Here is a 22,965-nt window from a genome sequence, read left to right on the forward strand (position 1 = left end):
CTGTGTCTGGTTCAACCGGTTAATGGAGTGAATGTATTCCTAAAGGTTAACAAAGAAACATTGTCAGCGAAAACACAAGCATGAGCAGTGACCATTTCTCCTGTTTATCATATGCCCACGTCACCACGCACACTACTGGAAAATACAAAGTCCCCTACGGTTTTAGGCATCCTCTAGGATGAACTGGCCAGTCGCTAGAATGCTCACCAGCATCGCCTTGCAGGTACTACTTAACGTCCCATCATCAGTAAGCGACTAACGTTCCATCCTCTCTTGTATAGTGATCTTTCGTTTCCGATCGATTCAGAGCCTGCTGACAGCTACCCGCTGCTCGAAAACACACATCCTTTGCAGACGAAAGAAATTTTAACACACGCGTTTCAATCGTTTTGGACTGGATCCACGCCTGTGCAAACTGTGACTGCGTTCTCTTAACTCTCGCGGATTTTCTTTCCCCTTTTCCTCTGACTCTCGACCCACTCGAATTAAGAAGTGTGAGAGAAGCGACGTCGTGTTTGGACAAGCAGCATGTTTTCAGAAACTCAATACATCAATTCTTTCTTACCCCAACAAGATCATGTCAGATATGCTTCGTCAAACAATAATCAGACTGGCCCCTAGCTTCTTGCCCGGTTTTTCTTCAGGATATGGTTGGATCACATCACGACCGATAACAAAATCGCTTGGTCGCACGCGTCGGATCACATCGAACGAACTACCATCAGAGCAATTTTCTAAGAGGTCCCCTTCCTCCACGAAGCCTTTCTTGCCGAGACAAGCATTGACCCCAGTTGGCGATGCAGGATTGTATATTGCTCGAGATATATCACACAAAAATCCAATCGCTCGCCTGCCCAGAAAGCAACTCTCGCACAAGTCTCGAATGCCGCCTGTCTAGATGCAGCTGCGCGCTGCAGACGCCGCCCGGGAACCGGACGGCATTATCCGATTGGCCGCCGGGCAGCTTAAATTCCCTCGCGAGATGGCGCCAATGCCCGCACGCACTCACCGTCACCGCACGAGAGCACGCAGCCGCACTAGCTTACCACAGCGGCACAGCTAGTTGAGATGTCGGCGGCGGCGGCGGAGTACCCGTGGCGCGCGCAGTCGTTCGGCGACGCGGGGGCCGCGCAGCGTAGCGCGCTGGTGCTCGCGTCGTACCCGGTGCTGCTGCTCCTCGTCATCCTGGCCGCGTTCGTCAGGTACCTGTGGGTCGCGCTCGCCATGTACTGCGCGCTCCTCTTCGTGCTTTCGTGCGCCGCCCGCGCCTTCGGCGCCCGGCCGGCCGCCGTCGGGGACGGCGACGAGGAGGAGGCGCGGGCCGGCCACGGCGGGCTCTCGGCGGCGGCCATCGCAGCGGTCGCCCCGGCGTTCCCGTACGAGCCACCAGCCGCGCCCGCTCCTAGCGACTGCGCGGTGTGCCTCGAGGCGATGAAGGCCGGGGAGCCGGCGCGGCGGCTGCCGGCGTGCGCGCACGCGTTCCACGTCGGCTGCATCGACATGTGGCTCGACTCGCACGCGACCTGCCCCGTGTGCAGGTGCGACGTCGTGCCGCGGAAGGGCGGCAAGGAGCCGCCCGAGGGCCCCGCGCTGCCGTCGTCCGCCGAGCCGCCGCTCCCGCCGGTGTAGCTCCGGCAGGGGGGTTGGGTCGGGCCGTGTCACGGCGGCTACTGCAGGGTAGTTTCGACTTTTGGGATAGGCTTTGCACATAGTACTAATTTTTGGGGGTTATGTATAGTTGTGCTAGTGTGCTGTTCTGCTGGCTGTATATATGTAGTGTATTTGTCAACGATAATGCAGTTTATTAAGCTAGCGATCTTGCAGAGTCTGTCCAGTCATCGTCTTTTCCACGGAGTGAATTGCGATTGAAAAGAACCTGTCAACACTACTGACTGAGACAAGCTGTAAAAAGATCTGCCAATGGGCACTGACAGCCCAAATCGACTTTGATTTGATCCGCAGTTGCTGTAGTTAGGACTTACGAGTACAGTATACAGTTTATTCAAACCAGGTGGTACCAGCAGTTCAACTACAAAACCTACTTTCTACGTTGAATTACAAAATCATATATACACTCACCACGCACGCACGTCACACTCGCACACCCGCGTTTTCTTGAAAAAATAACTTACAGTTTTTCAAGAGGATGTTATGTTCCGCATGAATGAGTAGGAGCTTCATGTGACCGAGCACGCTAACACATGGCAAGAGGGTAGAAGGGGTTGAGCTCGAGTGGCTCTTGGGCCCCCTCTCACGCGGGCAGCCCGGGTTCGATCCCCGGGAATGGCACCGCTATGCAGTACAGTAGGCAACTAAGAACACATATTTTTTCAACAAGAATGAAATCATATCTGTCCGAGGCGCGATTTGAAGGATCAAATTGTTTATTTAACATCCAGATTTCAGTTGAACTCTAATTTTATTTACGAATTCCACATTGGTGCTCAGCTCCTATTTCTCGCCACACACACCTCCACACACCTCGGTTTCTAGTGGTCTTATTCCTTGCTGCCAGATTTTCCTTGCTACCAGATTTACCCCTACCATGCTCACCACTGCATTATTTGAGTCCCACCACCGATGCTGCCCACCACCAATTTTCGTATATTACTTGTAAGCGTACTCCATCTCGCTGCTCCACCACTGTACTTTGTCGCCGCCAGTCATGTTGCCTCTCAAGGGCATCCCTTTGAACCTCTGCAATGAAGAACCTCCTTGAAACCCAACCCGCCACGGCTAACCCATCGTTGCTTCTACGGTGGTGCACAAGACGACTCATGAATCCGCCTTGATGAATCGGAGGATGAATGCGTGTCTTATAATAAACTATAGGTGTCTTATAATATAAACTATAGAAGTAACGCAAAAGATCACTTAACGCTCAAAAGCGATAGAACAACAATATCTATCTGAATATACATTTATATTTTAAATTACCATCAGTTCGATTGTTAATCGAGTATCACCATTCCCCTGTGCCATGAAAGCAAGTGAAGCAAAAAGAAAGAAAGAAAGAAACAGATGGGTCCAAACCACACCAAGTCCATTATTGCTGTACATTTGGACAGGGCTAAATGGGCTGTCACGCAGCCCGGTGATTTTGGCCCGGCCCAAAAGAGGCCCGGCACGATAGATGATGGGCCGGGCCAGGCCCGAGAAAAGGCCGGACCGTGCCATGGGCCGAGAAGACAGCCCGATGGGCGGCACGGCACGACCCGGTTAATTGCGGCCCGTCACAGCCTGATGGGCGGCACGGCCCATTAAAAAGCACGGCCCATAAGGCACAGCCCAACCCAATAAACCCGCGTGGTGTATATAAGCCCCGGCCGGCGCCCCCCCCCCCACTCCCCCAGAACCCTAACCCTAACCTGATCGTGGCCCCCCCTCACGGCCTCACCCCGCCCCCCAGCCTGCAGCGGCGCACCCGCACGGCCGCACGCTCGCCCCCCCCCCCCCCCCCCCCGCGCCCCCTAGATGGCTTCTTCATCGAGGTCGATGGCACCTAACGAGTCTAACGGGCTGTCGTGCTAAATGGGCTGGCACGGCCCGTTGTCGTGCTAAATGGGTTGGCACGGCCCGTTTAAGAGTGTACAGGCCGTGCCATGGGCCGAGAGGCCAGCCCGATGGGCGGCACGGCACGGCCGTTAGTGTAAGCGTGCTGGGCCGGGCTGTCATTTTATACATTGGCACGGTCCATGTAAGAGTCGGGTCGGGCCGGCCCGGCCCGATGTACAGCTATAAAGTCCACACTCAGTCAGGTAGTCTGACCGATCAACAACACAGACACATATGCCAACACTGAAACGATGTCTTGGTCACTGCTAAACCTATCCCAACGGCCCAGACAAAAGCCTGGTTGCCTGGGAAACACGGACCTTTCTTCTTGTTGCATACATTCCAAAGCGTAATTGGCCGGTGCAACAGCATCCACATCCCCGTGGTGTACTGCTTCTACGCAGGCTGCAGCTGACGTGATCGACCGGATTGTCTTGTAGCGGCCGATTTCAAGCATGTCAAGCTCCGGACTCCGTACTATCCGGTACCGGTCTCCATCGGCTGGATGCTCCCTATCTTTCGCGACCGGAAGCATCAGGCGAGAGCTGGAGCCACTCGAATTTTCGCAGACATGTCCGGCGACGCACGTCGCGCCTTGGAGATCGAAATCTTTGATTGGTCGTGCCGTGCGTCGTAAATCGTAATGATGAAGAATTACACATCAGCGACAGCGAACACTAGACCACAGCACCAATCTAATCTGCTTTATGCTGTGTTAGAGATCAAGAATGTACAGTCCAAATTACGAACGGAATTGCGCCGCCCAGATTCCGGTGAGCTGATCGGTTCCTCACACCGGCGGCAGGGCGTCGGGCGAGGACTCTACCGTGACGGCGGCCGCCGCGGCGGCCTTGGCGGTGAGGTTCCGCTGGGAGAGGTCGCAGCGGCAGAGCGGGCAGGTCCGGTGCGCGCGCAGCCAGGCGTCGACGCAGTCGGCGTGGAAGAGGTGGCGGCACGCGGGGAGCTGCCGCACCATCTCGCCGGCGCGCACGTCCTCCAGGCACACCGCGCACAGCAGCACGGAGCCGCCGCCCTTCGCCGCGGCGGCCGGCGGCTCGTACGCGAACGCCGGCAGCAAGCCGATGGCCGCGTCCGCCAACTCGCACGCGCAGCGGCGGTGCACCACCAGCTGCACCGCCGCCGCCGGAGCGCTGCCGGCCTGCTGCCGCTGCGCTCCCGCCGCCGGGGCACCGTCCCACGCGGGCGCGGCCCAGCCGGCGAGGCCGAACACGATCGCGGCCGCGGCGGTGATGGCGCAGGCCCTGGCGACGCTGCCCGTCGCGGCGGCCAGCACGACGAAGAGCAGCAGCGAGACGCAGGCCACCACGACGCAGTAGCAGGCACGGCCCTCGTCGTGGCCGCCGTCCTCGGCGGCGCTCGTCACCACCACCCTCGGGTGCAGCGCCAGCATGTCGTCCGATCCCTGACTCCCTCCGTGCTGCTCGCTGCCGGTGCGAACGACCCCTAGCTAGAAGTGAGAGCTTGTCTCTGCTTCCGGAACAGGGGCGAGGTGTGTTCTCCAGCTCTTCAAGCGTTTCGTGGCGGCGAGCTAGAAATAGGCGCCGGCGGCGCCAGTGCGGGGTGGAGAGAGCGACGTGTTCCTTTGGTGGCTGTGCGGCCGGCGGTTTGCGGCGGCTTACGGTTTCGGAGAGGCGGGCTCCGTTGGGGGTGTGGAAAATTGGGGGAGGGGACGGTGATCCTGGACGTGTTTATCGCGGCGCCGCTGCCTCAGACCACAAGGGGGGTCGCTGTCGATGGGGCCGCGCATGGCAAGGCAAGTTAGCGAGGTCTGCTGACTGCTGGCGTGGTGCCCTGGTGGCGAGATGTGTGACGAAGCGGCCGGGTACATGTAGGCAGGTCAGGCGAGTGGTGGACGATACTTCCCTAGTCGACGGTGGCCCGCCGTCGTGGACGCGAGGACGAGGTGACACATGGCGGTCGAGGAGCGGCGGCGAGCTAGTAGTGGCGGGAACAGAGCATACAGTATATTCTGTTTCTCCAACAAACAGATGCGTTTGTTTCGAGGAGAAGAGCCTGGAAATGCTTTTGTGATGAACACAAATCAATCAGTCGAACCGCTGCGTCGCCATGTCTTATTCGGTCACATTTTCAGAATCTAGTAATTGAGAATGTTGTACAGCTCTGACAGGCTAATAAGCTTCCAGAGAGCTGTAACTGTGAACCCTTCTCGATCAGTGCGGTGGTAGTGACTAGCGTGATGGGTGGCGCTCGGATCAAACAGGCGGCAGCGGCAGCGCTCCCGCCGCGACGACGGGCGCGGCCGCCGTCGCACCAGCGGCGGCGGCGGCGGCCTTCCTCGGCGGGAGCTCGCAGCGGCAGAGCGGGCAGGTCCGGTGCGCGCGGAGCCACACGTCGACGCAGCCCACGTGGAAGAGGTGCCTGCACGCGGGCAGCTGCCGCACCATCTCCCCGGCGAGCACGTCCTCCAGGCACACCGCGCACAGCACGCCGCTCCTCTGGCGCCGCGGCGACGCCGATGCCTCTTCGTCGTCCGCCACGGCGGCGGGGGGGCCGCCGTACGGGAACGCCGGCAGCGCGGCGACGACCCCCGCCGCGTCCGCCAGCCCGCACGCGCAGAGGCGCCGTGCCAGGCGCACGGGCACGGGGGCCGCGGGCGCCGGAGCTGCCGGGGCCGGAGCCCGCGGCGCGGTGAGGGCTCGGATCCCCGGCGCGACGAGCCAGGCGAGGAGCATGAGCACGAGCATGATCGCGGACAGGCCGAGGACGACGTAGGCCTTGGTGGCGGCGATCGCACCGGGGCTCGGGAGCACGGAGAGGACCCCGCAGAGGAGCATCAGCGACACCACGGAGGCCAGGATCACGGAGCAGACGCGGACGTCGTCATCGTCGGGCGCCGCGCGGCCCGCCGCCGGCAGCCTCGACCGCTGCACGCTCACGCTCAGCATGTGTGCGCGGTGCATGTAATGCCCCCGTCGGGATTCTGTCGAGGGCTAGGTGGCGCCGGCGACTGAGGTGATCTCACGCAGACTCTGACACTCAGATCGAGTTTCCCTGGACGGGAACCTGAAGGTGAGGCCTGTGGCGGACTGAGATCGACGAAGTGTGTGTGTGTGTGTAAACCTACGAGAGGCCATTTTGAACAGAAAGAGAAGGTTCACACTTTTGGCACCATGGACTCGCAAAGATGGAGCTAGCAGCACGCTAAGTTTTTCTCCTTTTTCTTTCCAGCCTCGATCTGCAGGTGCGGCTAGCCAGCCTCGGTGATGCGGCGCACCTCGATCGCTGCCATGCAGGCCCTGTCGCCCTGATGTGATTCATGAGTGCCAACCATCAGTACAGATCAAGGCCTCGTCTGTGCTTTGCAGTCTGCACTGCCCTCAGCTTACTGCATCTCGTACCAAGACATAACGTGTGGTGTTACCAGCGGGCTAGATGTTACTCTTACCAAACGTAATAACATCTTTATATGTGCTTCTAAAATTTTAACAAAAATTTAAATGGATAGATCATGCAAGCATATACCATCATACAAAATTTGTGATGCAATTGAAACTTGTGCCATGAGAAAAAGAAGAGAAATCAGCTTGTAAATAGTAGCGGGTTATGGGTTTAAAATGAACGGTTATAACCGGCACTATTGCATCTTGTATAAGTTTCTATTGCATCTCACATTTTGCATGATGGTAAAATGTGTCATTAACTATCCATTTATATTTTTGTTAGAACTTTTTAAATAATGTAGATGGACAAATTTGAAATGGTAACACGATAGCACCTTGGGGAAATTCCCTGGAAGGCCCTGAAACAAATCACGCTTCCTTCTATGGCTCTAGAAAACTGAAACGCCCTTTTGTGGCCTCCTTTTTATTTTTGTTCTCTTTCATGGCCCTCCCGTTAGACCCTGTTAGGGTTTGAGGTTTGAGGTGAGAAGCAAAAATTTCTTGGACTGAACTACCCCTGCCACTCCCACACACACCCCCGATCCCATCTCCCCCATCCTATCCCGTGAGCCCCTCGTCCTCTCCCGTGGCCTCCAGGCGGCGTTGCTCCGGAGGACCGGAGCAGAGGCGGGCGTCGGCGGGCGGCGGCGCGCGGGCGGCGCCGGCGGGCGAGCGGCATGCGGGCGGCGGCGTGCGGACTCGGGAGCCCCTCGTCCTCTCCCATGGCCTCCAGGCGGCGTTGCTCCGGAGGACCGGAGCAGAGGCGGGCGGCGGGCGGCGGCGCCGGCGGGCGAGCGGCGTGCGGGCAGCAGGCGGCGGCGTGCGGACCCGGGAGCAGAGTCACCCCAGGGGCGCGGCGGAGGGTTTTCACGGTCACTTAACTGGGAGTTAACTGCAGATGTAACGGCAGGGCCATGGAAGGGAAGAAAAATAAAATTAGGGTCAAATAAGGAAGTTGCAATTTTGCAGGGTCATAGAAGGAAGCGTGATTTGTTTAAGGGGGTTGCAGAGAATTTTCCCTAGCAACTTAGGTGCTCGTAACACCAGAGAACGTTCTACGTACGAAGGATGGAAACAGGTAGTACATTTTTTTCACAGTAAAAGAGATGGTTATTAATGTCAACTGAAGTACACTAGGGCCCGTTTAGATGCACTCCAAATTCCAACTTTTTACACTCTCTCTCCATCACATCAATTTTGGGACACATGCATGAAGCAGTAAATGTATGTAAAAAAAATAAGTAATTGCACAGTTTAATTGTACATCACGAGATGAATCTTTTGAACCTAATTAGTCCATGATTAGATAAAATTTGTCAAATACAAACGAAAACGCTACAGTGTCACTATTGCAACTTTGTTGCAATCTAAACAAGGCCTAGGTGATCCAAAATTCCTCCAGAAGTCACTTCACGATTGTCAGAGGCAGGTGATCGCCCACACGTAGAAACCATAATTTTTTAGTGGTGTTTAACTTGGCATCAGAGGCAGGTGATCGCCCACACGTAGAAACCATAATTTTTTAGTGGCGTTTAACTTGGCACACATACGACCATGAGAACTCAGGTTGCAGATTTTAGTGGGTCAATCCAATGACCCTTGACCCACTACCCAAGACTAGTGTATATATCTATTGGCCCAACCCAGTAAATATTAGTGTAAAAGAAAAAATCTGATTTATACTCTCGAACTATTATAAAAATTTTATTTTCAACGTTCAACCACAAAACCGAATAAAATATGCTATCCAACTGTTGAAACCGAAAAATTTTGACCCTTAATTTTTTATTTTGTGAAAATTAAAAATATTTAAATTTAAACTAAAAAAATTATAATTAATTTATTTTAAATTATAAAAATACGAAATGGGAATAAAAAATTCGCAGACGGCATTCTCTTGGTAGCAAGGCATGAGCCCGGCAATGGCGGCGCCAGCGTCGATGGAGGAATGGCGTTGTCGCCGTTATGCCTCAGGATGCAGATTTCTCTGGGTCGACCTAGTGACCCACTGCCTGAAATAAAAATTCTAATGTAAAGTAGTGTACAACATTCTAGGCCATCGGGTAACCCAATCCGAGCTCGAGCGGTGGCACAGGCACTGCCAGCTGCTGCATCGGTTGCCATCTCACCATCCTCGCGCAGCTGTCTCCCTGCCGCTCGTTGCCTCGTTCCCCTCCGAGCGCCTCTAAGAAAATAGTCATGATAATGCGGATCTTTGCGGCACAAATAATTCAACTAGCATGGAAATTTTATTATAATATACAAACGCACCTTACTCCAACCTTCCTTGAAATCTTTCTTCTTCTCTCTACCTTATGCTATCATGTTCTCTCTCGATGGAACAGAGAAACGAATGTGTGTGTGCTGTTCTTGCGTTGGTGCGGCAACTAGTAAACCAGCGATGGCTTGCTTTTATACTTGGTGAGGAGACATACTCAGGGGACGTGATGCCTGTTGCCAAGAGGCACCTACAACGAACAGGCAACCGGCCACCAACAGACGTCTGCTCACTCACGTCCATCATGCAACCACCAGGCGTCCATTTGTTTTGGGCCGCATGCAACCACACACCGATCGAGGAACTTCCATGTGCCATATTAATGCACCGGCCAATTAGCACTAATACATGTTTATGTGCTAACACATGCCATGCAAAACTGTGATGGTGCATCCTATATGCAAATAGACACATACATAAGTGACTTAATTTAGGAAGAGAAGAGGGAATTAAAACCCATAATTCTAATTCAATAATATTTAGTAACCATCATACTAAATCCATAACATTAGAATTAATCCATTATTTACATTGGCCATTAAAGATTAAAATAATCTTACAGCGCCGTCTCCCCGCCGTCGTGGCGCCACCTCATCCTGGACGAAGACCCCCGCGCGCCGCTTCCTGGAGTTGTAGTCCCAGCGTCCTCCTCCTCCATGGCCTCCGATGATAAGAGAACTTGAGGCGCGTGATCGAGTAAAACACCAAGGGCGTTAGTGCCACTGCCACAACAGCGGGGTTGCTGGCCGCCTTCTTGAAGGAGACAGAGAACTGCAGGTCTGCAGCGCAACGAGCTTCTATGGGTTCGCAGCCCTGCCGCGGAGAATCTTGGAGAGCAGGAGTTTGATTGCCTGCTGCTGATGCTCTTCTCATTCTCCATCTCTTCCTACTGCTGGTTAGTCCCCGGGTGGCCGGAGGACGACGACCGCGGCGTTGCTATCAGCGGTCAGCGGTGGGTCAGCAGAGTTTCTCGATGAGGTGCAGCTCCAAGATGAAGGGCCCCTGCTTCTCTCCAGCAGCTTCCTCCTCCAGCAGCTTCGACGGGCGCAGGCCGGCTGGTAACAGTGACAGGCATACCTTTGATGGGCATGCTTTGAATCATTAGCTTTGCTGTTTTGGGTAACCCATTGGGTCATTTGTGTAACCATCGTAATGGGTCAGTGTAACCCAAAACCCTAAAATAATCTTCATGGGTTGTAAGGATCAATGTTGACCCAATTTCAACCCACTTGCATCCAGACGGGGATCCGGGGTCCCCAGCGGGTTCACTTCCTACCGGCACTCTGGACGGTCTAAGATCACGCGTGGATCAAACGGACGCTCTCCTGAAATGTGACTTTCTCCGGGCTGTTCAAGCCCACGGTCCCGACCGGTCGGGCGATTGGCTGGAGCCTCGGCCCGCGTCCCCGACCGAAAGGACGACCAAGGCCTAGGTCTGTACTATGGTCCCGACCTAAGACGCCAACCGAACTCTGCCACGCATGTGTAACTTTCCCCGACTGACGAGGTCGGGGGCCGGCTGGGCCACGCATGCTGACCGTCCCTGGGGCCAGGTGTTGAGGATAAGGATGGACACACCGGAGTCAACTTGCCGCATAGGCCAACCACTCCCTCCGTGAGGGTTACAGTCCCCTCTGTTGCCACAGTGGGGGATAATATTCCACCTACCCATCCTCAAGAAGGGACGGGACGCAACGTCATCACGACGCGGCGGACACGCCTCCATCACAACGGAGTGACGGGGCGTAGTGCTAGGGACGGAGCATGACTACCGTACTTTACTTACCGTCGCATGCTCGCCCTCGACTGATGGAGCATGACGCACAGGGACAAGATAAGACGGCCACCCCACGACGTAGGACTTGAACGATGGTCATCGGAAGGTCCTAGCTGACAGAGCTGGCGACTCCGACCAGCGAAGCAAGGAGCACTCTATCTTTCTACCTCACTCTTTCTACCTTTGGTTCCCATATAATGGAGACTCCCCTTTGAACTATAAAAGGGAGGGTCATTCACATCATCCACTCGCAAGCTTGTAACTCCCCTAACTCTCACGAGCACCTTGGCTCAAGCAATACAACCGACTAACCGCCGTCTGGACGTAGGGCACGATTGCCTGAACCAGTATAAATCTTGAGTCATTGTGTGCTAGGCCACCTCCGATCACAATGCGCAATACACACTTCGAGTTGGTTTAGCTGCCGGCCATTTCCGGAACCGACAGTTTGGCGCCGTCCGTGGGGAGCGCATCATGCGTCCACTGTCCTGGTGATCGTATGGCCTTCGTCTCTGACGCGTCCAGCCTCACAAGCCTAAGCGATACGATTCGCTTCGGCTCATTGGCATTTCCCATGGCCTTGCACGTTGGACTGTGGGAACCTCTGTCTTCATGCCCTTCCAGGCTTTCTGCTTTGGAAGCCTAGACTATCGGTGATCGTCTCAGCACGCTCTGCCTCCGTGAGGAGGGCCCTCCTCTGATGTCGCTCGAGGGAGATACTACCTCGACTGACCTGCTGGTTGACCTCGAGACCAAGGCGCTTGCGCGGCGCATCAAGCTCATGCTCGGTGCCAACCCTTCAGCGAGTAGCGTGGACTTGCTCCTGTTCTCGCTGTGCAATGTTTTCCACCAACTCTCCGGACGGACCCTGCTATCCCTGCCACGCTCGCCGCGTGGACGGTTCTTGTTTGGCCTCACAAATGCCACGAGCGTGTACGCCAGGGAGCTCCGGAAGATCATGTCACAGCCCCCGCTCCCCACCGAATTCGTGGGCATGATAGTGTACAGTCCTGCCTCATTCCACAACCTCTTCTCTAATGACGACCTCCTGAGTGGGGGTTCCAGCGTTGGTGATGTGTCATCCCCTGGCTGCCCCGCGCCGTGTGAATGCGCCATGGCGGACGTGCAAGGGCGGCAACTAGTCCCAGTGGAGACCGAGGACACACACACCCCGCCAGACCCACGCGCACAGGCCCTGGAAACACCAAGGCACATCGTGAGGACTTACGTCAGCGACGGCAGCACTAGTCGCCGCCCGCATCTGTGCACCCCCGACGCAACTCTGAGCCGAATGCTCGTAATATTGCGGGCAGCGTGCGGGCGCGCGCCCGTCAAGTCCAGTAGGCCATCGTCGCGGACGTCGGTGGCTAACCGCAGTTTGCACAGGCTAGGTAGAACATCGCTGACGCAGCGATGCTCCTGCGCAATCTGCCCGAGCCTGCAGACCCTCAACAGCAGGAGCTCCACGGCAACATCTGGACGGTGTTGGAGCGTGCCACCGTGCAGCAGGCGGAAAGCTCTGCTTCCCGCCACGAGCACGCGGCCTCCTGCCCAGTCGTGGAGGCAGGCTCGCAGCAGCCTAACCCCTCAGTCCACTAGCAGCAAGGGTGCCCACCCGAGGCGGGTCGCAACGCAGCGGCTGTGCCGCGCCCCAATGTGGCGCCCGCTGCGCAGCGCCCCTCGGTGCACGGCCAACTCTGGCCCAACTACGACTCGCGCAGCGTCATCCACTAGCGGCAACTGGCTCGCGGCGGCGCCGATGTTGATCGGGCTGCCGCGGATGCAGCTGAAGCCCACCAGCCCGAGGGGGAGCACGAGGAGGCGCCCCCCCAGGCATGGTGGCTGACCGTGCGATTGGGACGGTGACCAGAGCCTTAGTCTGAACGTCCCGAGCCCGCGGGCCTTCGTTCATCGCATCCTAAAAGCGCCATTCCCACCGCTTTCGACCATCCACTAACATCATCAAATACACCGGGGGGACGAACCCCGCTGTATGGTTTGAAGACTTCCAGCTCGCTTGTGGGACCAGAGGAGCGGATGATGATTACTTCATCATCAAGTACCTCCCCATCTTCGTTGGGGAGTACATTCGAGCATGGATCAAATTTTTACCACCCAACAGCATCCATAGCTGGGCAGAGCTCAAGCAGGTCTTCATCGGGAACTTCCATGGGATGTACGTGCGCCCCCGAAACTCCTGGGACCTCAAAAGCTGCAAGCAAGAGCCTGGCGAGTCCCTGAGGGACTACATGTGCCGGTTCTCCAAGCAGTGCAACTCCCTCCCTGATGTTGTCGACGCAGATGTCGTCAACACGTTCCTCTCAGGGACCACCTGCAAGTCCCTCGTTCACAAGCTTGCCTGCCGGAAGCCGCGTGCCACCCGTGAGTTTCTGGACATCGCCACGAACCACACCTCCAGCGAGGAGGCGGTCGGAGCGGTCGTCACCGATGGTTGGGGCAAAGGCAAGGCCAAGCGGGAGGACTAGGATGAGGGCCCCTCCTCAGGGTAGGGGAAAAGGAAGAAGGACCGATGTCATGCAAACCACAACACGGTCACGGCGGTCGACCACGCGGGCAAGCGATAGGGCAATGCCGACCACTTCGAACAGCTCCTGGAAAAGCCGTGCACCAGTCATGGCTACCCCGTCAATCACAAGCTCAAGGACTGCGAGCTTCTCAAGCGCATGCTGGGTCAGCCCAGCAAGCACAAGGGTGGGGACCGCGATAAGGAGGCCCCCAAAGATTAGGGAGCGCCGCCCAAGGATGAGAGCGGCTTCCCCGACCCGAACGACTGCCTCATGATCTTCAGAGGTTCTGAGGATGATTTCACCAAGTGTCAACACAAGGTCTGACTCCAGAAAGTTTGCGCCGCCGGGAACGCCGTCCTCAAGTTCCTCCGGTGATCGATCACCTTCGATCGAGGTGACCACCATCCCAGCTCCTCTGACCGGGGAGCTACCCGCTTGTTGTCGACCCCATCATCGGCAACAAGTGCCTGACCAAGGTGCTGATGGATGGGGGTAGCAGCCTCAACATCTTGTATGTTGAGACCCTCGACGCCATGGGCATCTCGCGGTCCAAGCTCTGCGCCTCCGTTTTCCCCTTCCTCGGCATCGTTCCAGGCATGAGGGCATACCCCCTAGGAACATAGACTTGCTGGTCATGTTCAGTGACTGTAGCAACTTTTGCACCAAGACCCTGATCTTCGAGGTGGTGGACTTTGAGGGATCATACCACGCCATCCTCGGGCGTCTGTGCTACGCCAAGTTTATGGCGGTCCCAACTACACCTACCTCAAGCTGAAGATGCCGAGACCAAACATCGTCATCACGGACGCCTGCGGATGGGAGCAATTCGAGCTCGCCATCGTTGTCGCCAACTCTGCCGAGCTCAAAAGGCTCCACGAGACGCTGGTGGAAGGCATTCCCGACTGCAACGAGCCAACTTCGTCCAGCGCCTCCCGCTCGCCCGAGGATACCGAAGCGGTTGAGATTGACCCCAATGATCCGACCAAGACCATGCGGGTTGGAACCTAGCTCCCGACCAAATAGGAAAGCGCGCTCGTAGATTTCCTACGCGCCAATCGTGATGCCTTTGCATGGAAGCCTTCCGACATGCTAGGCATCCCAAGGGAGGTCGCCGAGCACGAGCTTCGCATCAAGCCGAGTTCCAAGCCCGTGCAACAACGCCTGCGCCGTTTCGACGACAAGAGGTGCAGGGCCATAGGAGAACAGATCGCCAAGCTCCTAGCAGCCGGCTTCATCAAGGAGGTGTATCACTCCAACTAGCTTGCCAATCCCATCCTTGTAAAAAAGAAGAATAGGAAATGGAGAATGTGTGTTGACTGTACCAGCCTTAACAAGGCATGTCCTAAGGATCCTTTTCCTTTGCCGCACATAGACCAGATAGTTGATTCCACATCAGGATGTGAAATCCTCTCTTTTCTGGATGCCTACTTGGGCTATCACCAGATTGCGATGAAGGAGTCCGACCAGTTTGCGACCTCTTTCATCACCCTGTTCGATACGTACTGCTACATCACCATGCCGTTCGGGCTGAAAATGCTGGCGCCACCTACCAGCGTTGCATGCAGAAGTGTTTTGCCAATCAGATTGACCCGCTATGGTAGCCCGACCAGCTTGGGCCATCGAAACCCACGGTCGCTATCTACGTAGACGACATAGTGGTGAAAGTGCCTCGAGCGGAAGACCTGGTCACCACACTAAACGCCATATTTGCTAACCTCCGAAGGTTTAGCATCAAATAGAATCCCGAATAATGCACTGGGAAGCTACTCAGATACATAGTGTCCGAGCGTGGCATCGAGGCCAACCCCAAAAAAATCACGGCCATCGCTAGGATGGGCCCCATACTCAACATGAAAGGCGTGCAATGACTCATCAGATGTCTGGCCACCCTCAGTCAGTTCATCTCCCGACTGGGCGAGCGGGGAATGCCCCTCTACAAACTCCTCAAGAAGTCTGACATGTTCGTCTTGACGGAAGAGGTCCAGCAAGCCTTGGATAGCCTTAAAGCGTTGTTGACCTTGGCCCCAGTTCTCGTTGCTCCCGAGCAACATGAACCGCTCCTATTCCATCTCGCTGTGACCACCCACGTGGTTAGCGCCGCTCTTATGGTCGAAAGGGAGGAGCCGGGCCTTGAGCTAAAGGTTCAATGACTGGTGTACTTTGTTAGTGAGGTACTCACTAAGACTAAGGCTCACTACCCGCATATGCAGAAGCTCTTGTACGCCATGCTCATGGCGACCAAGAAGCTGCAACACTATTTCACCGACCACGAGGTCATCATCGTCACCTCATTCCCACTTGGGGAGGTTGTCTGCAGTCGCGACGCTATGGGACGGATCTCCAAATGGGCACTCGAGCTCATGGGCTACGACATCAAATACATCCCCCGCGCCACGATCAAGTCGCAGGCCGTGGTCGACTTCGTCACTGAGTTGACGGAGGTCCAAACCCCAACTCCGGACATCACCCACGAACACTGGACCCTATACTTCGACGGGTCGATCACGCGTGGGGGCCAGTGTTCTCGCCCGAGGGGAATAAGCTCCGCTATGCGATCCACCTCCACTTCCTAGCCTCGAACAACATCGTTGAGTACGAGGGCCTTGTCAACAGCCTTCGCATCGCCATTGAGTTCGGAGCAACCCGGCTCTATGCTTACGGTGACTCCAAGCTGGTGGTAGACCAAGTCATGAAGGAGTCCAGCTGCGAAAGCTCCCTCATGGACGCCTTTTGCCAAGAGGTGTGCAAATTGGAGGGCAAATTCTAGGAAATTGATCTGCATCACGTGCCCTGGAGGGACAACAACGACACCGATGCGCTCGCGAAGATGGCGGCCCAGCGGGATCCTTGTCCCGATGGGGTTTTCATCAACAACCTCATGCACCCTCAATTCGCGTCAAGCCGGATCCCCCTCAGGAGCCGTCCGACCCGGTACCCAGGGAACCCAGTCCGGTACCCCCCAACCAAGGGCTTGGGGGCCTCGATTGTCTCGCTGTGGAGGCCAAAACCTCATCGGTGACCGCATCGGCGACCGACTCGGACTGGAGGGTGCCTCTACTGGCCTACCTCCTTGATGAGGTCCTCCCAGCCGACCGAACTGAGGCACGAAGGATCGCTTGACGCACTAAGATGTATGTCGCCATCGACAACGAGCTCTACAGGCGTAGCCTGTCAGCGGTCGGAATGCTGATGAAGTGCATTCTGGCCCAGCAGGGCAAAGAACTCCTCCTGGAGATCCATGCTAGCATCTGCGGCCATCACGCCGCCCCACGGTTGTTGGTTGGCAAGGACTTTTGCAAGGGTTTCTACTAGCCAACGGCGCTGCGCGATGCAGAGGAAGTTGTCCGGACATGCAAGGGGTGCCAGTTCTATGCTCGGCAGACCCACCTGTCAACACAGGCACTTCATACTATCCCCCTCACCTGGCCGCTCACGGTCCAAGGTCTCGACATGGTCGGGCCTCTCACGAAGGCCCCTGCTGGCTTCACCCACTTGCTTGTCGTGGTGGGCAAGTTCACCAAGTAGATTGAGGCAAAATGGATCATTAAGCCGAGCTCCCAAGAAGCTGTCAAGTTTTTCCTTAACATTGTCTACTGGTTTGGTGTGCCCAACACCATCATCACAGAAAACGGGACCAACTTCACAGGCAAGAAGTTCTTGGAGTTCACCGACCAATACGGGATCAGGATTGTCTGGGCTTTGGTCGGACACCCTAGCACCAATGGGCAGGTGGAGAGGGCGAATGGCATGGTCCTCCAAGGACTCATGCCTCACATCTTTGACCAGCTCAACAAGTTTGCCGGGCGGTGGGTCCAGGAGCTCCCAGCCATCCTCTAGAGCCTGAGGACAACTCCCAATTGGTCCACAGGAGTCACCCCATTCTTCCTAACATACAGGGTAGAACCGGTGCTTCCCTACGACCTGGACTATGGCGCCCCAAGGCTCAAAGCCTTTGACCCGGACCGAGCCGCGGAGGCTCAGCAAGACACAGTTGACTTATTGGAGGAGGCTCAAGAGACGGTCTTGGTCCGGTCGGCTCATTACTAACAAACCCTTCGCAAGTACCACGAGAAGAAGATCCGGGGAAGAATCCTCGAAGTTAGCAACTTGGTGCTGCGGAGGGCGCAGTCGACCATGGACAAGAACAAGCTCACCCCACCCTGGAAAGGACCATACACGATCACGGAGGTGGCCCGGCCAGGAACCTACCTTGGAACATTGAGCAGTTATGTCATTTCTTCCCCTAAATTCAGTCCTTTCACATGCTCTCGTTTAAACGACAACTCCTACAGCGCCTCGGCCCGAACACTCTCGGCCCGGGTCACTCGGGGGCCCCACTAGGGTACCCCACCACATGCACGGCTACCCCCTCTTTCTTTTGTTAATCATGCACAAAAAACAACATTTTTTCTGCTCAAATGAAAGGGCAACCCATTTCCCTATTGCCATCTAAGTGATTTTTGTTGGTCCACCTGACCTACCGAACTCTCGTCACAACCTACGGTGAACTAGCAGAGCTGACGCGACTCGGGCCAGCCCCAGGCTACACGCTGCAGCATATAGTTAGCAAGCAGGTTCGAAAGGAAAAGTGCAAAGGCAAGAGTCACTCCTCGAAACAAAAGGGATACGGGCGAGACATGCTTCCTAAACATCATTAAAATGAACATCAGTTAAAACAACTGCAAAACATTTAAGGTTGTTTGCTTGGGGGCCCGTTAAGTCCCCCGCACAAGTCTTCCAAAAAGAAAAGCTAACTACAAATCCTTTTCTATTGCGGTCCCTCGTTTGCGTTGACCGATGATGTGGATGGGAGAAGCTATGCTGCAGGGTTGACTGAAGGACTTCCTCGAATAGGAGCCGGCTCGGTCGGGGTGGCACCCAACTCGGCCGCTATTGGTTGGCCGCTGTTTCCATTTAGAGCCACTTCCCTCTTTGCACGACGGGCCTCCTTCACCCAATCCGCAATGGTCATCTCCACCATCGCTGTTCCGACCGGCTCTAAGCTCCATCCGAGTTCGCAGAGCTGGTCGGCGGACCACCCGGCGGCGTATCCCCTCCCGTCTGCCCCAAAGTCTAGGGTCGGGTAGTGTGACGCCACCAACATCAACACCCCGAGGTGCCATGGAAGACTCCACCGGTGAAAAGCCCCGACACCTCGCCCAGAATCTCTGAAAGATTGGTGACGAGCGCCCTCAACTCCGGGCGGGGTCCGAGGATCTCTGTGACCACCGACTGTGCCACACCCTGAAGTTGACCAAATTCCTCTTCAAGGACCCTGTTCCTCTCCAAGGAATCCGCCAGCGCCTGCGTGTAACATGTCACCACCTCTTGGGTGGTCGCCAGCTCGGACTTGGCGGCACGACAAGCATCCTCCAACCGCTCCAACTTGTCCCACAGAAGCGCATTCCTCTATCCTAACTCTGAACGCGAACAAAGAGGAGGTTATGGGTCACAGGATGTGAACCAAGAATCGACGGGGCGGAGAAAAGGAGTAACTTACCAGCTATAGCATCATTGGCGATCTTGAGACCCTCTTCCTTCCAGGTCAACATCGCCTCTAGCTGGACGATCAGATACTCCTTGGACTGAACCTGCCCTTCAGCAAAAGCTCGGGCCTTCCACTCCCCTCCCAGCGTCGCTTGATCCGTGCTCAGAGCCGACCAGGCCATGGCGAGCTCCGCGATCAAGGCCGACCGGGCCATAGCAAGCTCTTGCTCGGCAGCGGTCGCACGACCACGTTCGTGGAGTTCTGACACCTGAGCGGCTTCCAATTCCTGGGTTAGCTCCTCGACATGTCGCTAAGCCACCGTTTCCTGCCCCAGTCGGGCGTGCTCCTCCCGAAGGAACCAGGACTTGCTCAGTGAGATCCCCGCTAGGCTCTTCATAGCAAAAAATTAGAAATGCCAAAACAGTATACTTGCCATCGGAGAAACGAAGGTGAAAAAGGGGATGCCGAGACTCACCTGAGCAAAACTCAGCAGTTCACCGGACGTGGTCTGCCGAGCAACCCTAGCCTTCTTGTGGGCTTCAATGAGCCCTGAATCCACAGCGGCAAGCTCACTGCAAGCCGACCGCCCGCTCCACTCAAGAAGGTCCTAGAGCTCCTCCTATCGCTAATCGCACAAAACGAACTGGGCCTTACACGGTTTGCTAGGGTCGGGCCACACCCACTCGCCGACTGACCCGCTCGTAGGTTCGGACGATCTGGAGGTAGGAACAATCGACCACTCCTGGCTCCCCTCTAGCACTGCCTACTACACCGGGGGATTGCTCGCCTGGATAGGGAACTGGTCCGCCTAAACCTAAGCCTCTTCGCGCTTAGGCAGCTGTACGAGCTTAGTGTCCACGTCCACGGACACCGACGCAACTTCTTCGTCCTCCTCGAACTTGGATCACGTGGGTGAACAGTGCCCTCCTTCGCCTGGGGACACGGGGGTCATGATCTCCCCCCCCTCGTCCAGGACCAGGTGGAGGGGGTATCACCACAGTCACCCTCGTACTGGATGGTGCGGGGAATGCCGTCATCACTGCTGACCCGCTCGTGGAAGCCATTCCCCTGCCTCCTCCTCGGATCGGGGTGAATAGTACCGTGTTAGGCCTCCATGGCACGTGTTCAACATCAGCCCCAAAAGTGATTGACGTCGAGTCACTGCGAGGAAAAGTAGAATAAAGCAAAAATACTTGGAAACCAGGTTGAAACCTCGAGGCAATTCCCTTACCTCGACACCCGACCAATCGGCGGCGGCCCAAACTTCTCGAACCTCCGGGCACCTAGCAGGGACCGCAAACCATGCCCCATCGCATGGCCTAAAATAGGGGCCGACCCTACTGACCCCTGACTGACCTGTGGAACACCACGACCGGCACTATCAGGCAGTGAACTCTACGCGACCTCCCACTGGTCCTGGGGCGGGTCAACCACGCTCGCCGTTGTCGGACGTGCCTCCGGACTGGCGCGCTGCTCCTACTCGTCCTCACGCCCCTCCATGTCCACTACTGAAGGTGGCAGTGTCTGCGGCACCTCCAAGTGTTGCTCCACTTGGGCAAGCTTTGCCTTATGTGTCTACGCCACATCATCCTCCATAGCGTGTTTCCTCACCTCTGGAGCGCCGGTAGACATCCTGGAGCCCTCTACGATCTCCAGCACCGTGGTGCCACGAGGCTCCATCATGAACACAGAGTCATCCGACTCCGCCTCCTCAGACTCTTCACCGTCGTCAGAGTTGGACGAAGGCTCCAACTCAAGCTCTTCCTGAACGGCATCACGGTCCCTCCTATCAGGAAGAACGGCATCGCGGTCCCTCCTATCAGGACCCGATGCGCAATCTCCATCTCTTTCTTCTGCCTTCTCTTGACCTTTTCGGCTTTTTTCTTCTTCCTAGCCCGGGAGGCCTCTACCTAGGTGGCCTGTTTAGCCGTGCCCGCCGCCCCCTTCGGGAGATTACGGAAGGATTGGGGATGACCGAGTCCCTAAAAAAAAGCTAAGGTCAGGAGCTGGTCAAGCACTCGAGGACCAGTAGGAAGGAGAGGGGAAAAAACTTACCAGATTGAGCTGGTACACCTTGTTGCAGGCCCGCGGACCACGATGCTCCGCTGATTCCCCACCTTCAGCACCACATCGAGCCACGATCACACCTCGCCGTCGGTCACTGCCGCCGTTGACACCTGGTCGGGATCCGTGATGCCGGTGTACTCCCACATCTTGGTGGTCCTAACGGCCAATGGGAGTAACGCACGGTGCTGAGAAGACGCACCACGTCGAGGCCCACTTCCACGACGCGCTCCCGCAGCGCCTTCTCGAGGACCCCAACGCGCGCCTTCTCCGAAGTAGGGGGGCCCCATGTCCAGCTCTCCTTCCTCACGGGTGCGCCCCCGTGAACGCTGGGAACGGCGTCTCCGCTGGGTTCCTGATATAGAACCATTCTTTGTGCCACCCATGGTTCAAATCCGTGGGGGCATACACCAGGTAGTCCACCAACTAGCGAGGCTTTTTCTGCAAGCCGAAGCCCCCGACGGGTGATAGAGACCGCGGACGGGGTCACCTCTACGCGTGCACGCGTACGGTTCCCCCGACCCGACCGCCTTCCTTTATGACAAAGGCCATGGCAAGTCGGGGTACCATGTTCCTTCTCAGAAAGAATGACAAACATCTAGCCCATGACCAGACTTGTGGTCGGGGCGCAGCAGACACAAAGCACTCCAGAATAAACGCACTTTATTCCTGGCAAGTAAGTGTTGCAGAGCACAGTACAAAAACCTGTTACCACCACAAGGGTGGTAACGTTGGAAGCCTTGAGGAGGGCTACTACAAGTGCGGGAAGACTGGGAGGAGAACTTCCTCATAAGCCTTCTTCTTGCAACCCCTTCCTCAAGGGCCCCGCCACCGCTAACTGAACTCCCTCACCGTCTCAAGCGACAGCGAGGTTCTCTTTTTCCCCGGCAGCTCCAGCAGGCACGCTCCGCATTAGGAAGGGACGAGGAGAGTTCCTCCCCGTATCCGGACCCGGCCGGTGGAAGCACTGACACATCCTCCGCCGGGATCCGGCACCTCCCCATAGTCGCCCAAGGCACCTGGGGAAGCTGCATCGATTGCCCAATGGATACGGTGCCCTGCCTGTGCACCCGCTCCCCTCGATCATCCGAGCTGAGCACTCGGAGGACCAAGCTTAGGAGAGGCCTGGGTGCATGGCGTCGCCCACGCGCTATCCTCTGTCGTTCGCAAGTGTTCTTCTAGCACCAGATGCTGAAGGAACCACCAACTCTGTCAGGTGAACGCACACGGGCTGAGAGCAACTCCATTATACAAGACAAGGCTCGCCCACACTCAGGTTCTGAATGGGTTCAAAAACAAGGTCTCGGGCGCCTCTATTTATAGTTGCTCGAGCGCCCCTTGTTTTAAAAGCCAGCTTCGCTGTGTGGAATGCTGTTCCACCTCAAAAGAATGGAAATCCTCACGGGAAAACAAGGAGGAGCCACTCTGCGGTAGGCCGACGCGACGTATCGGGCAAGCCTTGATGTCCCGCACCAAAAAGAAGGTAGCTGGTACCGCTGCGGCACACTTACTGCATGGTCAGATCAAGGCAACCCCGATTGACTCGCTATCACAAGGGGGAGCCTCTGCTACACGGTGTCTCTCTACGGCTGAGGCAGCACGATGTGACCTCTCACTCTGAGCAAAAGCACAGCGCAGTGAGAATAGCTCCTTCCCAATTAAACAAATCGCAAAGCCGCTCAGGGGCCTCTGATGGGTCTAGGGACCCGGGTTCCCCAGCGGGCCTACTCCCTGCTGGCACTCTGGATGGCCTAGGATCACACGTTGATCAAACGGGCGGTCTCCTGGACCATGATTTTCTCCAGGCCATCCAGACCCACGGTCCCGACCGGCCGGCCGGTCAGCTGGAGCCT

At 56.4% G+C, this 22,965-nt stretch overlaps 4 protein-coding genes across 4 annotated transcripts; 2 read left to right on the forward strand and 2 right to left on the reverse strand.

Annotated features, from left to right (window-relative positions):
* Positions 1–583: 583 nt before the first annotated feature.
* LOC112890684 (RING-H2 finger protein ATL39-like) lies at positions 584–1,872 on the forward strand. Its single transcript, XM_025957531.1, has one exon. The coding sequence runs from the start codon at positions 1,069–1,071 to the stop codon at positions 1,627–1,629; it is 561 nt and encodes a 186-aa protein (XP_025813316.1). The 5' UTR covers positions 584–1,068; the 3' UTR covers positions 1,630–1,872.
* A 1,870-nt stretch (positions 1,873–3,742) lies between these two features.
* LOC112890013 (RING-H2 finger protein ATL8-like) lies at positions 3,743–5,324 on the reverse strand. Its single transcript, XM_025956839.1, has one exon. The coding sequence runs from the start codon at positions 4,964–4,966 to the stop codon at positions 4,346–4,348; it is 621 nt and encodes a 206-aa protein (XP_025812624.1). The 5' UTR covers positions 4,967–5,324; the 3' UTR covers positions 3,743–4,345.
* A 465-nt stretch (positions 5,325–5,789) lies between these two features.
* Positions 5,790–6,698, reverse strand: LOC112890335 (probable E3 ubiquitin-protein ligase ATL45). The gene has a single exon (XM_025957242.1). The coding sequence runs from the start codon at positions 6,495–6,497 to the stop codon at positions 5,790–5,792; it is 708 nt and encodes a 235-aa protein (XP_025813027.1). The 5' UTR covers positions 6,498–6,698.
* Positions 6,699–15,764: 9,066 nt separating this feature from the next.
* Positions 15,765–17,397, forward strand: LOC112890336. Its single transcript, XM_025957243.1, has 2 exons — positions 15,765–16,001; positions 17,086–17,397. Exons 1-2 carry the CDS (start codon positions 15,765–15,767, stop codon positions 17,395–17,397), a joined length of 549 nt encoding a protein of 182 aa, XP_025813028.1.
* Positions 17,398–22,965: the final 5,568 nt, after the last annotated feature.

Source organism: Panicum hallii, chromosome 4, assembly GCF_002211085.1.
Source record: "Panicum hallii strain FIL2 chromosome 4, PHallii_v3.1, whole genome shotgun sequence".
Taxonomy (NCBI): Eukaryota; Viridiplantae; Streptophyta; class Magnoliopsida; order Poales; family Poaceae; genus Panicum; species Panicum hallii.